General features: G+C 38.6%; 1 protein-coding gene across 5 annotated transcripts in view; it reads right to left on the reverse strand.

Annotated features, from left to right (window-relative positions):
- AKAP6 (A-kinase anchoring protein 6) overlaps positions 1 to 23,048 on the reverse strand; it is a 627,130-nt gene that overhangs the window by 391,527 nt on the left and 212,555 nt on the right. For 4 of the 5 annotated variants that reach the window (XM_036999333.2, XM_073211384.1, XM_073211383.1 and 1 more), the window contains one exon: positions 15,294 to 15,651. In XM_036999333.2, coding sequence (XP_036855228.2) covers positions 15,294 to 15,617 — 324 coding nt within the window. In that variant the 5' untranslated portion in view covers positions 15,618 to 15,651. Of the gene's footprint in view, positions 1 to 15,293; positions 15,652 to 19,805; positions 19,943 to 23,048 lie in introns of those variants that run through there. The other variant, XM_073211386.1, reaches the window with a different exon arrangement.

The raw sequence follows: 23,048 nt of genomic DNA on the forward strand, positions 1-23,048 counted from the left end.
TTAGCACAATATAAAATCAAATTTGTCTTTCATTTCAGAAATGTCAAATGAAATGTGTCCTTGCAGACCTTGTTAATTGAGGCTATAGTTCATGGCCGAATGCAAATTATAGAAGAGTGTATTATATATATATATATATATATATATATATATATATATATATATATATATATATATATATAGCTTCCACAAATATAACATACTTACACATGCACACATTTGCCAGTTCATCCTGCTATAGTCACAAATGCAGCAAGCAGTGTGGGGACTGGGAAATAATCTTAATCATCATAACTACTATCATTTACCTAGTACCTGAGAGGTTTCCAAGTTCTTCTAAGGAATGATCTTACTTGATTTTTACAATAGCCTTTAGAGGTAAATATTTATGGCTAAGAAAATTAAGGCTCATAGGAATTATGATTTGCTGGTGTTTAACTTCTAGTGGGTAGCAGAGATAGGATCAGAACCAGGCATGCCAATCTCCAAATCCTAGAGACTTCCCACTCTGCCTCATTCCCAGCACTGGACTAGCAGGAAGGGGAGAGGTGTGAGGGCAGGAATGACAACTGACTGTCTGCTAACTCCCATTCCAGCAGTGTAAGCTGGTTGATATTATTAAGGCATCAAGTTTTCATTGCTTCCAATGTGCTCCTAAAATCGCTGAGGCAGCCTGAATTAAAAGAGCCATCATCGGGATAAAGAATAAGGACATCTTAAATATGCCCTACAAGCCTCAATCCAGTTTAAGAATTCCTTTAACTGTTTTGTTAGAAGTTACTACCCATGTGCTTAGAATCTAGTTTCCTCTGCTTGAATTAGCAGTCCCTGAGCAGTATGATTCAAGGCAATAACTGGCAGTTAATCAGTAGGGCCTCTTTCTGAACTCTTTCCCTTCCATCTACCTTCTATGGGCCCAGAGCCCTCTTCCCCACCAACAAACGTTTTTTTAAGAAAGCATCTGGCATTTATTCTTGATGTGAATATAAGCCAATACATTATTTACCCCCAATGACATTTATATTTAATGCTTTATTTCTAAGTTTAGACAGAAAGGTTTTGTGGAGGGTAGAGAAAATTCAGGATTAAAGATCAAACTGGAAAATTAATTTTTCAAGGTGATGATCTCTTCTGCAACCCCACCACCTTCCTGGAAGGGAGAGGCTCCCCAAAGCCCCTGAAATTCATGTATTCAAAGAAATCTATTGGAAACAAGAATCCAGGTGACAATTTTCTACTAAACCTAAGACTATGGAATCAAGTATTCATTTTCATTATCTTTCTCTCTGTTAGAATCTTTCTATTTTGAAATCCTGCAAGAGCAGTATGACATAGTATATTATAGGAGTTAACGTGGAGTCCCCATGAATGTGTCTCAAAGGGCTTCTGAAATAGTATACAAAATATTATGGGCATGCGTGTACAATGTATAGTTTTCATTGAAGGCAGTGTAGTTTTCATCACATTCTCGAAGAAATTACTATCTAAGAAAAGGTTAACATAGACTTCAGTATTAGAAAGACCTAGTTTTTATTTCTAGCTTTGCCTCTTTCTAGCTGTGTGATTTTAGGCCAGTCAGTTGACCTCTCTGTGCCTCAGGCCCCTCACCAAATGCCCAGGTATTATTGTAAGGACTAACTGAGATAATGCATGCTAACCACTTTGAGGAAAGCAAGGCACAAATGGTAGGTGGCTGGTTAGCATGATTCCTAGCAGAGTAAAGGACTCTAAGAAGAAAGAATTCTTCATCCAGATGCACAAAGAGGAGACTGGGTATCAGAGTGACACACTTAACAGAATTTACAGTTTGCCTTAGGTGTGCCTGGTCATCTTTGCAAAATGTCAGGGCTGGAAGGAGCCTTGTACTTCCCTCTTTACAAATGAGGAAGCTGAGGTCCAGAAAAGGAAGGTGTTGCCAGGTCATGACATTAGTGACAGAACTTGGACACTGGATTCTGGGTTTATTCCAGGCAGCTGAGAACAAAGAGAAGCTGCCAGATACTGTTGCTATCCATCTATAAAGCTCAAGTACTGCTGCTACTCAACACAATCACTCAGCATCACCTGATTTATAGATGTTTTTCCTTCCTTGCAAGATCTTAGTGTCCTGGGAATCATTAATCAAGATGTCAGTGCATTTCTAGTTCTTCCCCTTTGCTTTCCTTACTACAGTGTTCATGGGTAGATTTATGACTGATTAACATAAGTCAGAGTACCTGCTTTAACCTATAAAACCAGGACTCTCACTGTAAGAGCTCTTAGAGGGAATGTCATGAGCAAGCAAATTTCACACCAGCCCTCATTTGGACAGAGAATAGATGTAAATGAATATTAAGCTTCCAAGTAATTCAAGATGGAATTGGATTCATAATTTTACATGAAACAGAGTACACTGGAGATTTATTAGAATTTAACTGACAAAGGATTCACATAGGATTTAGAGGTTCAGTTTGGCCCAAACATTGGGTTGTATTAACTGGAGTCTGTTGCCTTTAAAGCAACTTAATTAAGGTTACTCATCACCTCATTCTTATTTAGAAAAGTATCCAATTTTGCTCTAGGTTAATTCCAGCAAAATTCTGCTTGTTTTGGCCAAGCTCTAGCACCAAATCTTCTGTGAGCAGTTATACTTATTTTTAAGTGCTTATGAATATATTTTATTATTTCACTGAAATATGCTTGGGAAGTCATGGCATCCCTGACATGCTAATGCCACTTAGCACAGAAAGGAAAGTCAAAAACAAGGTGAAGATTCAGTCAGTTGACCAAAAATGTTTGCAATTTTATTCAAAAGAAGCAGGAGAACTTTCCTTTAAAAAGCTTTTAGACTTGTTTGAGGATTACAAAACCATATGTGAAGAAGCAAGTAAGAATGCAAGATAGTCAACACTGATGCCACATGACGGATCAAGAGCGTAGGTTCTATCTGAGCAGCATAGGCTGATAGCATCCAGGAAGGAGAAAGGAGTTGTGTGCTGGGCCTTGGATAACTGGTTTTAAGTTAGGTGTGGATGAGAATAGTTGTGAGTCCAAAATCAGTGCTGCAATGTCTAGGTGGGGTCATGATATGAGGGAAACACAATCATCTTCTTAAATAGTTTCAGTTTGGAATAAGATCTTTTTTACAATCTTTGACTAATCTATAAAAATTTCAATAGAAGACCAAAATAAAACAAACAAAAGAGGTTAAATATGATAAGGAATGAAATAAACCACATTTGCTTTTTAAAATAAAAGCAGAAACCACAAAATTCTATTAAATAAACGCACACTCTTTATAAAGCCGTGTTCTTTAAGCTTCAATAAATTTGTTCTGGAAACCTGAAACATATTTATAGAATTGCATTTTAAAAGATGTAATGGCTTTTACAGTAACCACATTAAACAGATATGAAACATTTATTCTTATTTATGATCTTGCAGCATAAAAAATATATAATTGCTTATAAATCTGTAGGAAAAACTAAAACTAAACCCAACAATTTTAAAAACCTAAAACAAAAATAACAAAACTGATGTCCACCAACTCTAAGGAGAAAATTCACTACTTTTGCTAATGCATACAACTTAATTTATGAAAGTTTAAAAGGAAATTTTTTAAAAATACAGATAGTTCAGGTTTATAACCAAGAAGAGATATATATATAGATTACAAGAAGCAGAAAAGAGAAAAATGAAAAGGAAAGCATGTCATCATACATGCATAAAATAATGTCAGCTATTGTATTAATCTATGAAGAGTTTAGATTCATTTTGGTTTATCTAACTTATTACTCATTGTAGAAGACCAGAATCCAACAGATACATATACACACCAAGGAGAACTACTGGAGTTTACACATTTAAAGAGAATCTAGTATAAGTAACGAAAGCAAAAATAAACAAGTGGGACTATATCAAATGAAAAAACTCCTGCACAGCAAAGGACACCATCAAAAGAACAAAAAGGCAACCTACTATAAGGGAGAATATATTTTCAAATGATATATCCAATAAGGAGCTAATATCTAAAATACATAAAGAAGTCATACAATTCAACACCAAAAGTCAAATAACCCAATTTAAAAATGGGCATAGGATCTGAATAGACATTTTTCCAAAGAAGACATACAGATGGCCAACAGGCACATGAAAAAATACTCCACATAGCTAATCATCAGGGAAATGCAAATCAAAACCACAATGAGAGATCTTTATAAAGCCGTGTTCTTTAAGCTTCAATAAATTTGTTCTGGAAACCTGAAACATATTTATAGAATTGCATTTTAAAAGATGTAATGGCTTTTACAGTAACCACATTAAACAGATATGAAACATTTATTCTTATTTATTCTTATTCTCACACCAGTCATAATGGCTAATATTAACATGACAAGAAATAACAAGTGTTGGTTAGGATGTGGAAAAAAGGGAACCCTGTACACTGCTGGGAATGTAAATTGGTGCAGCCACTATGGAAAGCAGTATGGAGGTTTCTCAGAAAACTAAAAATAGAAATACCATACAACCCAGCAATTCTACTTCTGGGAATTTACCTGAAGAAAACAAAATTACTAATTCAAAAAGATACATGCACTCCAATATTTATTGCAACATTCTTTACAACGGCCAAGACATGGAGGCAACCCAAGTGTCCATCAATAGATAAATGGATAAAGAAGATGTGGTACATATATATACAATGGAATATTACCCACCCATTAAAAAAGAAGGAAATCTTGCCATGTGTGACAACATGGACGCACCTAGAGAGTACCATGCTAAGTGAAGTCAGTCAGACAGAGAAAGGCAAATACCATGTGATTTCATGTGTATGTGGAATCTAAAAAAGCAAAACAGGCAAACAAAAAAGAAACAGACCATAAATACTGACAACAGACTTCTGATTACCATAAGGGTAGGGGGTGGAAGGATGGGTAAAATAGGTGAAGGGGATAAAGAGGTACAAACTTCAAATTATATAAATTAGCCATAGGAATGGAAATACAGCATAGAAAATATAACCACTAGTACTGTAATATCTTGGCATGGTAACAGGAGATAACTACACTTATCATGGTAAGCATTTAGTAATGTATATAATTACTGAATCACTATATTGTACATCTGAAACCTATACAATGTCGCATATCAGCTATGTTCCAATAAAAAAATTATTTTAAAAAGAGAAAACCCAACAAATCAACATAGGTGTTTAATGTGTTTGCCATGATAATGAGGTATCCGTGTACCCTCTTATACAAATCCTACATTTGTTTACAAAATGTAGTACAGACAATTCAGATAAAAGCTAAAATACCTCGTCTTTGTCTCCTTGCCGTAACTTTTTTAATGACATTAAATTTTCATTACCAATATGACTTACTTCTAAATGATCATTGATATGCTGTTTTTGAAATTGCCAACAAAATTTTGAGGTGAGGATCTCTTCCCCAAATTATTCCCCGTAAGTGCAAAGTTCCAGGATGTCCTCTCTAAAGTCAAACCAAATGAAAATATGCATGCCCTCAAGATCCCAGTGTAGATGTGAGAACTAACTTTCCCTAAGAAAGATCTGCTAATTATTCACAGGTCTAGTATATCTGTTTGCATTAGATCAACAAAATAGTCAAAAGAAATGTTTTCTTTTGTCCCTATTTCAACATCATACATATGTATTAACAGATACAGTTATGGACTTAAAATAAAATAACAGGATTCCACATAACAACTAGAATAGTAATAATTCAAACTGAATGCTGTGTTCAGCACTATGCTACAGTGTGCACCATATGAAAATATGGAGAACTGACCAGACTGGCTTTCAAAACGGTTTCACCAGTAGGCAACATTTTAGCCGCAATTCAGAGGATGTGCAACAATTTTCCAGAAGAGAGAAAAATCCTGTTCCAAGGCATGGATTTTTGAAAGATCCTGGCTTTTTAGAGGTACAGGAAAGGAGACATCAGTAGGAAGACTAGGCCAGCTAGGTTCAAACTGTGAAAGAACTTACAGGCCATGCCCAGACATTTGGACTTGATCTGGGAGGACAGCTGAAAGGTAAGGGAGGTAAACACAGCAGTTAAAATACTTTTTTTTCCCCAAACATTTCACTCTGGGGCATAGACACAGGCATTAGGGGTTAGGTAGTCCCCTATAGAATATTACTTGAAGGACTCTCCGGCCACCTCGTCACTAATGTCTAACTCCCACAATTTACAGAGATGGAGTCCTTTGGCCAGTATGATGATATTTCCTTTGCAGAGTCAGAAATTTGAGCTGGAGCTATTGTTGACACAATTGTTTGAATTATTTTATAGGGTTCTTTAATAGAAATTAGGTTTCTTTAATAGAAATTAGGTGTTCTGTACGATACACTGAGGACTTTCTTCATAATTTGCCTAAGCTCAATTTCCCTCTTTGTGACCTAATTCTCCAGCAGACCTTATACCCATTCCCTCTTTCCTGGGAGAAAAGCAAATCATTTTTCATTTTCATTTCATACATCCCTTTTCTATTTAATGCTATTCTGCCAAATTTGCTCCATTCAAATGAAGAAAATTGGTATATAAAGTATCTCAGAATAACAGAAGCAGCTTACACTAAAATGACCGCTAATAACAGCCCCACTGCTACAATGAAAACGGAAGAAATTTCCGTTCCCTTTTATTCTATTTACACCTATACAAAGAAATACAGCTCTCAGCACTAACATGAAGTGACAATATACATATCAGTTCAATTTGAGCCTGATGAGGGCAAATTAAGCTGCTGAGAGTCAGTCACCTCTAACTCTCCCACTGCCTTTCTCTGGGTTTGCATCAGACACCTGGTCTGACGGCTTCTCTTGCTTCCCACTTCTACCATCCAAGCCAGCCACTCTGTACCATTTACTGATCAGCGTCAGAACTGTATCACACCTCTCCCTTTTCTAAATCGCCATGCACATATACCCTCAATCTCAACCTAAAACACAGCTTTACCATATTATTCCTTTGTCCATAGATGTTTGTGACTACTAGATAAAGCCCAGACTCCCCTGAGGCATTCTAAGTACTATGGTCATTCAAAATGTATCTCACTAAGCTCAGTAATATATGTACTCACCATGCCTTGGCTCCAATAAAGAGGCCCTCCTGTCTTTCATGTTCAAAGCACCTTTTGCTCAGGCTACTTCCCATGCCTCTGCAAGAAAGCCATGGAAAGCTGCGCAGGTGGTGCACTGTACAACCTCAAAGGCGCCATTCATATATAACCTGCACAGCTCCAGGCAGACAGCCCTGTGCCCCATGTAAAATAATCATCTAGCCCAAAAAGTTGTGAGACTTCGGAAACATTTACTTTATCTGGAATCAATTTTTCTTTCACATATAAAAAATTTTAAGAGAATAACATAAGAGAGTACATTTAAAACGTATAGGCTGGTATCTGGCATGGACTTATTCTCTTCCCTCCCATTGTTTTATGAGGTCACGTGAGAAACTAATGATGTTCAAAAGAGTCATGTGGATGTCTTTGCTCCTAAATAAGTGACTTTAAATCTGTGGTGTCTTTTGGGGAGAAAAGGGAGAATGCATAGAGCAAGCAAGATATACCCAAAAGCCCTTTACTCAAAATCCTCTCCTTTCAGGGTTGTCAGCTCTATCTGAGCATTGGAATCACCTGAGAAATTTTTTAAATTACTAATGTCTAGGTCCAAACCCAGATTCTGATGTAGCTGGTCTGGAACATGACCTGAAAAATGGGTATTTCAAAGCTTTCCAGGAAAGTCTACTGTGCAGCTAAGGGTAAGAAACACTGTCTTTCTACATGTCATACACGAAAACCAACTGATTTGTTAACATTTCTTATTAAAGGTGTTCCTCTCTTGTTCTGCCCACTTCAAAGTTAGGATACTAGTAATTTACAACTGAGTACCATTTCACTTTAATTAGACCATGGTTCCCTCTTGGGATGTACAATTTTGAAGTGGAGGAGAGTGGGAAAAGTAACAGCAAATGACAAAGAGAAAAAAAAAGTTCTCTCTCTCATTCAGGGTAGCTATAAATGCCCCTACTCAGGGGAACCCAGCACTTCACTCAGGTCCCCCCTTCAATACCCTCTCAGCCCTATACCTGTAGTGGAGTAAAACGTACATGGGTTGAATCTTCTTCTTCATTAAGAATAAAGAAAAACAGTGAATCCCCCACCCTCAGATCCATTCATCTTAACCATGTAATACAAGAAAACCAGAACTATCGTACTTCATAGCCACTCAAATTTCTCACAGCTGTTGAGAGGGGTGTGAGGCCACAGCACTAAAATAGAAAGAATATTAGACATGAGACTCAAAAAGTATAGTTTGACTCCCAGGCTGATCACCTACTAACCTTTCTGAGACTCAAAATCTTCATATCTAATAGGGGGTTATGATGAGGATTAAATAAAATATATTTAAGTAAAAACTCCTGGTATATATCAGACATTCAGTGAATGACACCAATCTGAAGACTCTCTAGATAAGGGAAGAGTTAACTCATACCCTGCCTCTAGTGGGCTGCCATACAAACAACTTACCTGACACCACAAAAACTGATGGCTATTGTTGCTCAGTGATAGCTCATGATGATGCTATTGTACAAGCATTTTTAAAGTAATGAATACCAGTAATACTTCTCTAATAAAATAATACTAGTTTCATCAGACTATTCCCACTGAATTTATTTTAAAATACTTTTATGATATACGTGATTTTTCTCTAAACCCTGTTTTTTGGTTTCTTTCAAAATGCGAAGTGCTCCCATCCCAAAGCTCTAAATACATCAGTGCCTGTGACTAAGGTTCATGCATATCCAAAGATATTTCATAATAATATGTGTCAGAAACTACCAAAGTTAATTTTTCCAAGCCACCCTTCCCATGTCTTAACCAAGAGAGTACACATGTAGTATATAATGTGCTAGATCAGAGATTTTTAGATCATCTCTCCATATCATGATGAAATATATTAGCCATTCAAAATTCAAAAAGTATTTATTTAGCACTTACTCTGTTTTCCAACACTGGATGGGTGTATAAAGGGGTGGGGAGATAACTGCTCAGTAATTGAGATAGATTTTTCCACATAATCAGGTCTTTTACATTATACATACCTTTTATTTCATCCATCTTTTAAAGTTCTCTTATACAAACTAGGCCCTAAGAGTAGAAGAAACTTCTCCAGTGTTAAGCACCATACTGAAATCATACTCCCAAGACACTCAACAACTAGTATCCAGCTTCCCTGAGAAGATATTCCCCAAGGAAGGCACATTAACCAAAAAAGAGATTTCTAGCCACAAATCTAGGCTTTGAGAAAATAAAAAATTTTAACATCCTCATATCCACCATCAGAGAAATCAAGCTTTATTTTTCAGTTTTCTAGGATTTGGAATATGCTTGTGGGGTTGCCAATTTAATGGGCATTTCATGTGAGTTCTGATAAGTACAAAAAACAATGATGTTGCAAACATCAGTACCAGGTTTCATTGATACTTGCACAGTATGTTCCAAAACTAAAGTGTATATCAAAGACATTGAGGGAAGTTGAGAGTCTCAAGCAGTAGCTATCAGACTATTCTGGCCTTGACTCACATCATGGTCAAGCATATATGTAATATATGTGTACAATTAAAATTAAGATTCACAAAATAGTATTTATTCTTACTTAATGTAATGTTATTTTATTGTTTTAGCTCTTTAATTCATAAAAATTGATTTCACAACCCACTAATGGATTGAGATCTACTTCTTCAAAAAGAGAGGTCTAAGGGCAAAAAGAAAAATATCTTCTCTTCCCAAAAACCCAAGATATTTGGTCTTCAACCTTAAAATGGTGCTTTTTTAACTTAAGATGTGTTAGAAATAGGAAACTGCTCAAAGACTGTATAAACTGAATGGTTCAGGCTTTAACATGTGATCATATTAAGATCAGAATCCTCCAATCTCCAAACCTAAGTTTTGTTCCACTAAGAGTTCCCTTTATCAAGAATTTCTGAGCTACGGCATGAAATTCTACCTACGGCATGTTTTAGATGTGCCCAAGAATCAATCCTGGTTGTTATTCAGTCACAGCCAGCAGACCCTGGACTCCACAGCTGCCATTTTGGTACCACCTCTGCCACGTCAGGCAGAGTTCAGTTAGTTATGCTCCGGCAGAGGGACAAAAAGAATACTCTTTTGCTGTTATACCTGCTGAACAAGGGGAAGGGAGAAGCCCAGGGGGAGAGTCAGAGGAGGTAAATCCCCCAGGTCATATCCACAGGACTTTCCCCTCATTGGGTACCCATTGGGTAGATGCTCAACATGGGTTTCAGGGCTGGGAACACACTTTACCACAAACCGCCACTCCCCTGCCTCCCTTCCCTTCTGTGTTGGAGCAGACTCCTTGCCCCATGATGAGCATGAATCCTCTCCCAAGAGTTCCATTATCCCAGGACTTCCACCGTCTTCAGTACATTAGGCACATCTGATGCCAGCCCTAGCTGCGGCAAGGACTCTAGCCTTTTTTCCCAGCAAGCCCTCCAGACAGCAAATAAGGCACTGGGTATCTGGATTTAACTTCAGATGTCAGGCACATGGCCATCTGGGTGTAGCCCAATCAGAACATCTTGTAAACACTCTCTGTTGAATGTTCTAACTTTGAGAATCAGTCCCAAATTGAAGATACAGACACAAATTTCAATGATTGAGAGCATAAATTATTTAAAGTGGGTTATTTGGGAACCTGATTCAAGGAAGTCATTTCAAGACTTCCATTTGTCATACAGCCACATCACTTAGCCGACACTAGCTAGTCCAAATCTTGCCTCACCCCTGCTACCATATTTCCAGGAAAACAAATAATATTCTAAGAAGATTGTTAATCAGGAACCAGAAGTGACTAATTTGCCTATGTAACACCCAAATATATTCACCCAGACCAGAAGCCTCAGTTAAAATAAAAAATTTTTCCTTTAGTTTTCCTGCGTAGCAAAGCCTCTGAATCCAAAGGAGGAGAGAGAGAGTTTCTAAAAACAGTTCAGTTAGCTTCTTAGATTTCTTAATAAAGAATACCTGGAAGCTAAGATGCAAAATATGTGTATTACATTTTCAGTTTAAAAAATAATAGAAACACTATACAGAATAATATATTGTATTATTTCCATATTTTAATCTTAAGGTTAGATCTATTTATTCACTCTCTACAACAATCACCTTCCCACCCCCCAACATTGGAACTTTGAAATAGTGGTTTATAGTAATCCTGGGTGTTACAGTAAAACTCCTAAGAACTGGGTAATAAGTTGATAACAGTAGACTCTGATAATAAATTTAAGATCAACACAATGACTGGAGATAAGCAGTTATCTTTAAAGAAAAACAGTAGCTCTGAGTTTAGAGTGAGAGTTTGCTTAGTTGACCAAAATCATTACCAAAGAAGGAGTCAAACAGAAAAATGAGTGGGAGGAAGAGGACCAGGCACTGCCACCTACAGAAAGAATAGGCTATCCTAGGCAGACTTCTCAGGCAAGATCCCCAAGAGTTCTGAACCACTTGTAGACTCTCCCTAAGGGGAGAGTAATGCCCCAAATGCACACCCATCCAATGCACTTAATTTAATTCTTACCAAGCAGCCTTCCTTATGTCACTTCTGGTGCAAGCCTGTCTACGGGAAGAGAAGGCACTGACCATACAGACTTGGACTCAGCCACAGATTTGAACTGAACCCCCACCAAACACCCAGCCATTGTCTTTGGCAACAGGGATACCAAGGAGAATTAGACATTTGAGGTCCTTAAGGGTAATGCAAACAAGTAAACAAATTAGACAATTGAAGCTAGTGATAAGAACATTAGAAAAGTAAGCTGAGTAATGGAGTAGAAAATTGCTGGGGAAAGAGATGGTTGTTTGTTGTTTTAGGAATAGGGATCAGGAATAGCTTCTTTGAGAAAGTAGCATTTAATATAAAACCTTTTAAGATAAGCCTACCATAAGCATTTTCCAAAAACACTTTTCAACTAATATTTTTTAAGTTATACCTCAAGCCAATGGCAGAGAAGACTATGAGGACAAGACTTAGAGCAAGCAATGTGAAAGGGAGTGTGAGCATGTAGACTAGTTAGGTAAATGTAACTCCTTTCTTTGTGCCTGCCCTTCACTAAACACAGCATGGGCCCCACCTCAACCTAACCCGTGCCAAATCCTCTGCCAGGCTTTCGCCTCCAGATCTTAGACCCTGGCTGCACCTCTGGCTGACTGCCTGGTGAGGATCCAGAAATTGCCAGGCGAAAATGGAGGGAAGAGAGTTTCTAGGCAGAGAGAACAGGGAAAATTTTTAAGGCAAGAACTAGCCTGATATTTCTTTGGAGCTTCCCGTGGGCCTGGAGCTTTATGCACACAGGAAATGTAACAGTACACACGGCCAGGAAGTAAGTAGGGGCTAGAGTAACAGGATATTTGGGTCTTACTGTAAACCAATATGAAGCAAGAGAGTGACATGACCTGATTTACATTTTTAAAGGATCCCACTGGCCGCCATGTGGACAATAAATAGTAGGGTGGTAGAAGAGGCTCTAAAAGCAGCCTAGGCAAGCAGTGAAGTGACAACAGTAGTGTTGGGGAGAAGTAAATGGCTTTAGGTCACACTCTGCAGATGGGTCCCCAGGTCTTGTTGATAGACATATATGTGGGGTGGAGAATCATGCCTTGGCTTAACAAATAGAGGTGACTTTTACTGAAATTGGGAAGATACAGGGAGTGGAGGGGGTTGGGGATTAAAAGCCTTTTGATGGGCATATCCAGTTTGAGGATAAGGAGACATAGCCTCACTAGAGACACAAGTAGAGATGTCAGGCAGTTGGGTCCCTTGGGAGAACACTGGAATGGATATATAAATTTAGAAATAATCTGCTCCTAGACAGCCCTAAAGCCAAGGTATTTCCTATCTCTGTGATGGTTATTTTTCATTCCAAATTAACAGACTGAGTGATTCACCAAGGCAATGGTAGCCCAGGCTGGGATGCCCCCCCAGTGGATGGCTGGCCTTGCCCAGGCTAGGCCTGCCCCTCTGCTTTGCCCTCAGTTGAAAGCTGCTTCTACAAGGTTGTTTTATTGTTTCCACACATAAAATACCAAGCCCAAGTCCTTCCTTTTTCTGTAGATCAATGTGAAAATCTGAAAAGCTGACATATATTTAAAATATTTTTTAAATGCATCAAAGTGTTTATGTGGTTGAATAAAAAAATATTACACAAATAAAGGGAAGACTTAACCAAGCGGATTAGGAGACCAAAACTAAACCTTTGTGTAGACTAGGCAATAGGTCACTGACCAGAGCTTGTTGACTTTGGGTTTAATGTGGAAGGGCTCTGTTATTACAGAATATTTGAGAACACTACAGAGAATGTTGGTTAAGTCACTTGATGAAATAAGTATTAAAAAATAGGTAATTATAGAAAACCTAGAAAACCCTTTAACAGTCATTGATCAACTACTGTGTTATTCCTGTGTTGACGTTCTGCCCTCCTGGGGCTCCTTTCTCAGCAGGGGACACAGACCACACTGTGGGGCAGAGCTGATTTAAGGTGCCTTTTGACTAAGCTGAGTAGATTGATAGGCAGCTCCAAAGAGAGAAAGACATGCAAATGGTCCTAGAGGTGATCTCTCAAACACTAAACATAACCATTGGTTGTACAAACACTTTACATTTCTATCTGGAATTTGAATTTAAATTTTCACTCATGTATTGTTGATGTAATTAAATAAAATTAATTGACAAAATGTTTTTATGGAGCCCTCAGAAGCACTTTTTTGTGGTGTCTTCTACAGATTCCCCCACTCCCATTATCCTTTATCATTTACCACCTTTTCTGTGTAAATGTGAAAGATTTTAGAAGGCAACAGTCAACTTTCTGTACAAATCCAACCCTGTATTTCCTTACAGGAGCCACACGTAAGTGGAACATTAGAAGAAACAGAGGAAAAGAGCAGTGCGGCAGAGCCCCCGGACCTCCATTTCACTCCAGCCTCCAAAGATGCGGAACTGCTCCTCTACGTCAGGAGCTGGGTTTCAGGAACCAAAACACACCATCCCTGCTGCTACAGTGGGAAACTGGCCAGACTCGCATTCCACCGAAGCTAGTTCCTAGCTATCTTTCTGTTACACTTCTGTGCTTTCTCTTTCCCCAAAACCTATGCAAAGACCACCCAGACCTATTCAACCTGGGGGAAGCCCAGCCACCCTTCCTTTCTGGCTCTTTTGTTTTCTTTTCCCCCAAACCCCTCTCCTCTCTTAAACACCCTCATGTGGCAGCTACACCCACGATCTGCTGAGCTGGCCTGAGAAGGCTGAGCCAACTCTGCTCTAGGCTTTGAGCCATCAGCTCTCTTATCTTAACTTTCCCCCATCTTTGCCTCTCATGCTGACAGCGACATCCTAAAATCCAAAAATCTATTTGGTCTTTGGTTTTACATCATTCAGGATGAATCAGCTTAGATAAGGGAATTTTCCTTTAGGATCTCATTTAACTGACTAGAAATGTCATAGGGGATTGAGGCTAATGTCTTGACTTGTTATAAATCTGCCTTGCTAGTCCTTGACCTGAGAATGTATTTCCCTCAGGGACCTGGAAGAGAAAAGTGGCTGTGGCAGGGGAAGATTCACTGTATTTGGGGGTCCAGAGGCCAAAATCTCTATTAATAGCACTCTTCACTAGTACCTCCATTTCATTACTTTCAACAAGTCAGATTTTTTAAAGCCTCTAGAAGACACATTTTTTTAATGTCTGCAGTTTAGATGAGTTATTATAAAAGCACCTTTGTTTTACATGATACATTGTACCTGCCCAAAAGGACTCATTCTAAAAGAAAAACACTGCTCTTCCCCACCATACCAGAATCTACTGTTTGCCACAAAGGCAACAGCTACTTTAACAGAATAACCACATACACATACTCACAATCACAGCTTAGTTTGACGTTTTACCTATGAGGGTCTTCTTATTAAACTCTTTGTAGTATTTTTATTTTTAATAACTGATTCCTATGACATTGCACAAAAATATCCCTCCCTTTCCCCACTCCTCCACATTATCTACTAAGATCAGTTTTATTATAGATAAGCAATCTATTCAGTAAAATCTGGGAAAAATTAATTTTGTCCATGTCTTTCTACAAAGATAATAGTTTCAAACCTGTTGTTCTATTTTTCTTTCTGGTCATTGTCTTATTAGGAATTATAGGACTTAGGCTCTGGGTGCCACAGCCTTTCTCAGACTTCTGTCTAAAAGGGACCTAAGCTCAGAGACCTTCCTTACCTTTAGTTGAACTAAATGCACATCCACATGCTTGCTGCCTGAGTCCTGCTGGACTGAATAGGTTAGGTCCCGGACCCTCTCTGAAGTCATCCGGAGCCAGGTCTCAATTTCAGGCAAATGGAGGACAATCTTCCAGTCGGCCCCTGTATGCAGTGGGGGTGGCTTGTCATACTGCTGGTCAGAATCCATATCTTTCATCACCTCTTCTCCCTCACCCTGCTCCACAGTGGGGGTCAAGTTGATGGCCATGGGTGAAGCATCAGTAGCCATGGGATCCAGATCCTGTGACCTCAGTGGGGAAAGTGTCACACTCATGGTTAACATGGAGAACTTTAATCCTTACTTCTTTCCAAAACAGCTGAAAGGCAAGAGGAAAGAAGAAAGTAAGAGTCAGACAAGATTGCCAAATAAAGAAATGATACTTTGCAGAAAAAACAGTGTTTCTAAATTAAGCCAGATTTCTAAATTAAGAAACCATAGCTCATAGCAAAACAAAAAGAGGTGTTTGAATTTTCTACAAAGTAGCCCCAAGACCCAGCATATAATAGGAACACAAAACCATGTGGCACTGCCTAACCCAACACCCATTCTCTCCTCATTCCTTAGTAACAAAATCTTGATTATCAACTGTGCATATTCTTGCTAAGAATTAAAACCACATTCCCTATCTCCACTGCAGCTAGGTATGGTTATGTGGCTAAGTCTGACCAATGAGATGTAAGTAGAACTGCTGAGTAGACAGTCTGGGAGAGTTGCTTACCTAATTAGCAAGGGTCCCCTTTCTGCCCTTCTTCTAGCCTATAATGTGGACATAATGGTCAGAGTTACAGTTGCCATCTCAGACCAGGAGATGCTTTTGAGTATGCTGAAAGAGCCTCCTAAAGTAGGCTGTTAGGGACACGAATTCCACATGATAGCCAGGAGCTTCCAGTCCTGGACTCCTTTTAATGAGAGAAAAATAGAATTCTATCTTGTCCCAGCCTCTGTTATTTTGAGTTTTTCTGCTATAAGCATCCAAACATCATTTTGACTATTAAAACCAATATATCCAATACAAGAGATAAGCAGAGGAAGAACATGTTCTAAATAGCAAAACCACTGTACTACATTCAGAAGAGGTTGTGCCTTTTTATGATTCATTAGATAAACAGATTATCATGTAATAATTCCAAATCTTTACTTCCCTGAAAAGTAAAAAATCATGGAACATAAAGAATTTATCTAGTTAACTCTCAACCTAAATTGCTTCAGTCTTTCATTATGATGAAATTTGTAGAGGTTTCTGGATTTTCAATAATAAATTGTCTTAGGCAATTTGATTAGAACATTAAATATTAATCAAATATGTTATAAATAACAAACAAAGTCATAATAAAGTAAGGTTGCTTTTTAAGATAAAGTTGATTAGTTTACTAATGATCTAGCTATGTAATTAATCTTTCTTTTGATACCAATCTAATATAAAATAACAACTTTTAGGATCTTGTACTTTAAATATCTTAAATAAACATGATTTTTAGTTTCAGGAACAGATTTTTCTGCTCCAGTCAATGGGTTTTTTTCTTTTATAAGTCTTTTTATGGTTCTACACATTCAAGTTAGTTTATAACTCCATTCCCCCAAGTGAGAAAGGCAGCTCACCAAAATGTCAAATTAAACGTGACTGCAGAAAGTAACCTATATTTCTTTAGCTTCTTAATATTCTCTTAGTAACAAAAGGCAAATAATTTTACCTACAAAGTAGAGAGAAAAACATCAAGAAATTTCCCCTTTTGACTAGAATATATAACTTGCCACACAGGAATGGGCACAGAGAATAAGACTTGTTGAAATCACAAAAGCCTTAAAAATAAGTTACTCCTATCATATTATTTTAGAAGCCTTCCAATGCTGCAGCGTATACTGCTACTCCCCAATTTCTTATTTAAATTAAATGACAAGGAGGTTTACAGATGAATTTTTTAATGCAAAGCTATTTGCAAAAAGTAAAATATTAAGTCACAAAGTAGGTTTCTCCTTTGGTATTTGCCTTAGAGAATGGAGTTAGGCTTCAATTCAACAACTTTCTCTACCTGAGTGCAAAAGGGAGAAATCCACACCCTACACTTTTAACTATCTTTGCACACAGTTTTTAAAATAACAATAATACTAGACTTAGCTATTTTTTAAAACCAATTAGAAGATATCAAAATTTTACTGGGAAATTCACAGTAAGAGTGAACTATTATTCTATTTCATAAACCGTACCATAGCCTCAGACAGGCTCTGATTCTGATTTCCCAAAGCACTTTAAAATTTTTAATCAATTCACTGCCATCTGAGGGATCTGTTTAGAATCACAATCCCAGAGAAGGAATCTGATACTCAAAGATTAATAAACGTTTCTAGTGCAAGTTTACAGAACTGGTTTTAATTGAAGAAATATACTGGTGTCACAGTGGTTCTGTCTTCTAAGAAGCCAGATTCATCCAAACCAGAATATTAAATGCCAGGGCAGTGTTCCAACTAGAGTCACACACCCTCTCACTACCAAACCCCTTCCCAAGAGCTCTGCAAAACTGAAAAAGGATGCTTGGTTTTCTATGAAATTCTTAAATCAGAGCAGGGCCTTATATGGCATGCACACCCTACTGTAAAACTAAAAAACATAACAAAGAATGGGCTCAATGCAATTATGTCCCAACATACACTTCCACATGCCAAAAGACCATACACCAAGCAGGCACAGTAGTTTTGCATGGTTTGGGGCAAGATATTCCACACTTCTAGGTCTCAGTTTCCTCATCTGTAAAATGACAAACTTGGACTAAATGATCAATAAGATCCCATCTGACCCTAAAAATCTGTGATTAACTAGGGTTATTTATTCAGATTTCAAAGCTATTGGAAGCTTTATATCCTGCTTATACTGAGAACTGCGTAGATACTAAGTGATGGCCCTCCATTTTACCAAGGGTCACAAACAGCATCAAGAGATTCGCCCTACTTAATGGAAAGAAATGAAGTATCACCATGCAAATACATTTTACAAATCATTATTTACACATAATGTGTTACTAATCCTTCCTAAAGGAAGAAATATGGACGTATCGCCCCTCTGGGAGTGTGCAACTTAAGACTGACAATTCAGACATAGGCATATAGGTAGAGGACACACAGAATAAAATAAAAACATTAAACAAAAATAAGTTGGTGTGTACCAAACATGAGTAAAACCTTATATTCAAGCTGCCAAAGCAAAATTTTTCTGCATCTATAAAATACCACCCAGGACATAATGTTTCCATATTTAACCAATCAGACTACAAACAAGAGAATTTCCAAAACTCAAAGAAGTAAAGCAAAGCAGCACATTACTCAAGTTTTATTTCAATGTCTATTTATTTTCCCTTGAATATACCTTTGCCACTGGAAAATGACTATCATATATGTCATAACAGCATAACAAACCTGGTAAGTGGCATAAAATTGATTAATCACCCATTTTCATGGAAAGTAATTACTATAAACATTTAATTTTCAATTCTACTAGTCAACATTTAAATATATCACCTACAGATAACCAAACTCTATTTTTGATTTTCACAAAATCACATCTAATTTCAAAGATCACTTAAATTTATAATTGAAAGGAAAACTATTTCATATTGTAATGACCTATAACACAACCTTTGTGTGTGTTTTTCCTGCCCATATCATGACTATTCTAACTTGTCTTCCCATCAAATTACTCCATTTGAATGCAAGCAAATAGCAGGAAATTCAGTGCAAGTCTGTACATGTTCTTCTATATACTTCAAGTTTTGTATCCTTCCTTTATAAGGCATATTGCTGTAAGATTTCCTTTCTAGACCAAAGAAAAAAATGTTTCTAAACCAGTAGACAACTTCTGATGAATCAAATGAGAAAACACTGACCCAAGTGCGTGTACCCAGCCAGTTATAACTCTGGTTCCAAAGCTGCATGAGAGGAGTGATCAACAGCTTTTGGGAATCCAGTGACCTCCTCTTCCCCTCCCCCCATCAAATGCTCATATGTGGCCACCTTCCAGCATTAGAGATAATGCCACCTTTATCCCAGCTGCTGTTAAAAATAACATAGATCAAATCCTTTCCTCTATGGACATGCAAAGAAGATTCAACATTTAAAGTGCAAAAGCTGAAAGCAGTAAAGATTTTGAAGTTGTTTTTTTTTTAAATTTATGGGGGGGCTTTTCCCACCACACTCTATCATCCTTTAGAACCAAAAGAAACATACCATGGACTGCTTACTGACAAGGTCTGCTTCTGCTATCTCCCTGACAGTCCATAACTTTTTAGTCAAAACCTGATGTTAACAGAATGCATTTGACTTGATAATCACATTAAAAACAGGACAGCATACTTCAATCAAACTAGGGGGCAAAAAATGCAGCTACACAGTCATCAAAGCTGCCCACTTCTTTCTTCCTTCTCCTGTAATTTTCTCTCTTAAATAAAAGAATAGAAAAGCTGGAAATCTGACTGTACTCACTGGAAATGGGTTTGTCCCTAGAGGTTCCGCAGGATTAACTATCCAGTTCCTCCTTTTCTCCCCACCCTCTTGGGTTCTCTTCTTCTGACCAAACGAGATACAGGCAGGTGTCAGAGCTGCTACATGACAGCAGGACGCTGGAAAGTCTGTAGCGCACCAGCTTCATACGTCCTTAGTGGCCTAAATCTCTTACAAAGGGAGGGCTACTACACTGTCCCTATTTGGAAATTAATGTATAAGCTCCACGCCTGAAGCAGTTATAGGCAGGCCTTTTGCAAACAAGCAGTGATAAGTGAGCTGAGAAAAAGGAAACAGTTGCCAAAACAAGGATCACTATGGAAAAGAGTGTTTGGGTGGACAGAGCATATCCAGTCATAGTTCAGAAAGGCCAAGATTATATACACTCAAAACTGAGCAATCCGCTTGGAGCTGCATAACCAGCCAGGAGGACGGAGCGCCTGAAGATCCTGAAAGTTCCCAACCTGATGGGCAGAGTGCACGTAGACAATTTTGTCTACCTGTCCTTTCTCCTGAGCAGTTAAACTCTGTGCAATCCTTGCCCCTTTAGCAGCCCTCTTGCAGTTAGGAAGTCTCTCAGACTGCCCGCCCAGAGCAGCTGGATATCTGTTTTCCACAAGCAGCTGGAATCTCAGTCTCTCCAGATATTAACTATTAGGTGGAAGACTGCTGGAGAAAAGAACATCCATACACTCTCAAAGAGACTATCCCTGGATTATTTGTTGATTACAAAGCAATAAGTGTACTTTTACAATGCAGAAACCTAGTAGACACTTCTTAACCAAACGACCAAATTTAATATTACCAATGATGGAACAAAGTGACTTCATGTGCCTCCCATTTTGATGCTCTAGGAAAAACATCACATGTAGTATTCTTGCCAAAAAATGTTTACCCTAAATCTGATTATGAGAAAACAGACAAGTTCAAATTAAGGACACTCTAAAAAATCAGACTTGTACTCCTTAAAAGTGTCAATGTCATGAAAAACAAAAAATCCTGGGGAACTCTGGGATTAAGCTAAAAGAGATGGTAACTAAATGTGAATCTTAATTGGATTCTGGATCTTCCTCCTCCAACAAGCCATAAAGCTATAAAACTTAAATAGGTACCACATATTAGATAATAGTACTGAACTAAATGTTAAGTATCTTGAGTGAATATACTCTGTACTGTAGATAAGATAATGTCCTTCTTAAGAGCCAGATGCTGAATTTGAGGGTGAAATGTCACTATGTCTGCAACACTCAGGCAAACTGTGTCAGGACTAAAATTCTGTCCCTGGTTGAAGAATTTCCTATCAAGCTCTGAGAGTCAACACTGTCCACAGACTGGACAGAACTGGCAGTTTCCCTTTGTATAGCTGTAGAGAAGCAGGCAGCTGGACACTCAGCTCCCTGGCCTGACACGTGGAACTCTGAGAGCCTTAAGGTAGCCGCAGCCCGATGGAGAGCAAAGGACAAGGACATGGTTCCAGCTTTCCTAGAGGGACACAGTCACACATGCACGTGCACACACTGTACACATTTTACAGCAGTCACGCAAAAGCGTGAGGGCAAGGCCACACCTGCCGCCTGCAAATACACGCTCGACAGTGACCAGTGCTGACCAGTACACTTTATGGCAGTCACGTGAAGGCAAGAGTGTGAGGCCACCGGCTGCCTGGTTGACAGCAGTCGCGAGAAGGCGCAAAGCCACGGACAGACCGTGTATCAGTACAGGCTCTGAGCCCCACGTCACTGTGGGCAGACGGTCCGTTTGTTTGTTAGTGCTCCCCCTGCTCGGCAATCATGGCGGAGGTGGCGGCCCTGTGGTGGAGGGCTAGAGACTACATGAAGGGCAAGGAGCTCCTGGAATATCTAACCAGCACGCACTTCTGGGGTCCTGTGGCCAACTGGGGCCTTCTGCTGGCCGCCTTAAAGGACATGAACTTTCCGCCAGACATCATCAGCGGCCGCATGACAAGGGCGCTCATCTTCTATTCGATGGCCTTTATGAGCTTCGCTTACTGTGTACAGCCTTGAAATTTACTGCTGATGTCGTGTCACGGCACCAACGTGGTGGCACAAAGTGTGCAGGCGGGCCGCTACCTCATTCACCACTATGGTGGTGGTGCTGGGCTGGCCATCACCCCCACGGCTCTTACCACCGACACCGCTGCTGCCACCACTGAGATCTCTGCAACTGCCAGGGACCCTACTGCTGCCAGTCCCTGCTGGGCGCCTGTCGGCCCCAGTCCATGGCCCCTGGAACAAGGCTGAGAGGGCCAGGTAGAAGCTTGCAAGCATGAAACTATCGTTCCTCGGAAGACAAGACCAATGAAAAGTTTGGTTTGGATTCTACAACAAATCTGATTTAAACTTGCAGTTCGGTTAATAAAAAATAGCACACACACACAAAAAAACTTAGCAACCCTAAAGCAGGAAAAATTAATGAATTTATAAATGAATTAATGATAATATATTAACATAACCAGCTGTCAAAGCTAAACTGGGCTAAATATGTTCATGCTCCCTCTCCTTTCTTAGGAAGAAACTTCTTTCAAAACAAGAACATAGTCATTTATATAGTTCGAGAGGCAGTCTTATTATCAAGTAGGTCAACCCCAAGCCTAAATGCTTATTCTCAGTCTTTCCATGCTCTATTTACTCGTTAAAAAATAAGTGAGAAACTAAAGCATAGTTCTAGCCAAACTGACAGATCTGCTTTCTACAAAGCACATTACAAAACTGAGGTAGAGAAAATTACATTTGGCATCACTAAGTTATTTTCTCCTTCTTCATTTCTTTCTTTCATATTCTCATAATCACTCTTCACAGAACCTATTCACAGATTCACTGATTTTAGAAAAAAAGTTCCACTGGAATATTTTGATTTTTGTCTAAGGTTAACTCTGACACTTTGACTACATTAAGGAAAAATAAATGAACTCGAGAGGTGCCTCCTCTATCTGGTTTCAGGATACTAGAACTGGGCTCTGGGAAGAAAACACAAAAAGTTTCATCAATTGCTTTAATATTGCAGCCTTCCTAGATGAATGAGGCTCTAGTTCATCACCTAATTTTAAATCTCTCTTCCTGCCTATCTCCCTGGCCTCCTGTGAGGTCAAGAGTTGAGAAACTTTAAATGGCTTTAAGCTCTTAAAGAGAATTCAAGAATTCCCGACAAGTTTTAAGTTAAATTTGTACTTGGGGTCAGAGGGAAGAAAGAGTGGCTTTTCTAAGA

This window comes from Manis javanica, chromosome 8 (genome assembly GCF_040802235.1).
Source record: "Manis javanica isolate MJ-LG chromosome 8, MJ_LKY, whole genome shotgun sequence".
NCBI lineage: Eukaryota > Metazoa > Chordata > Mammalia > Pholidota > Manidae > Manis > Manis javanica.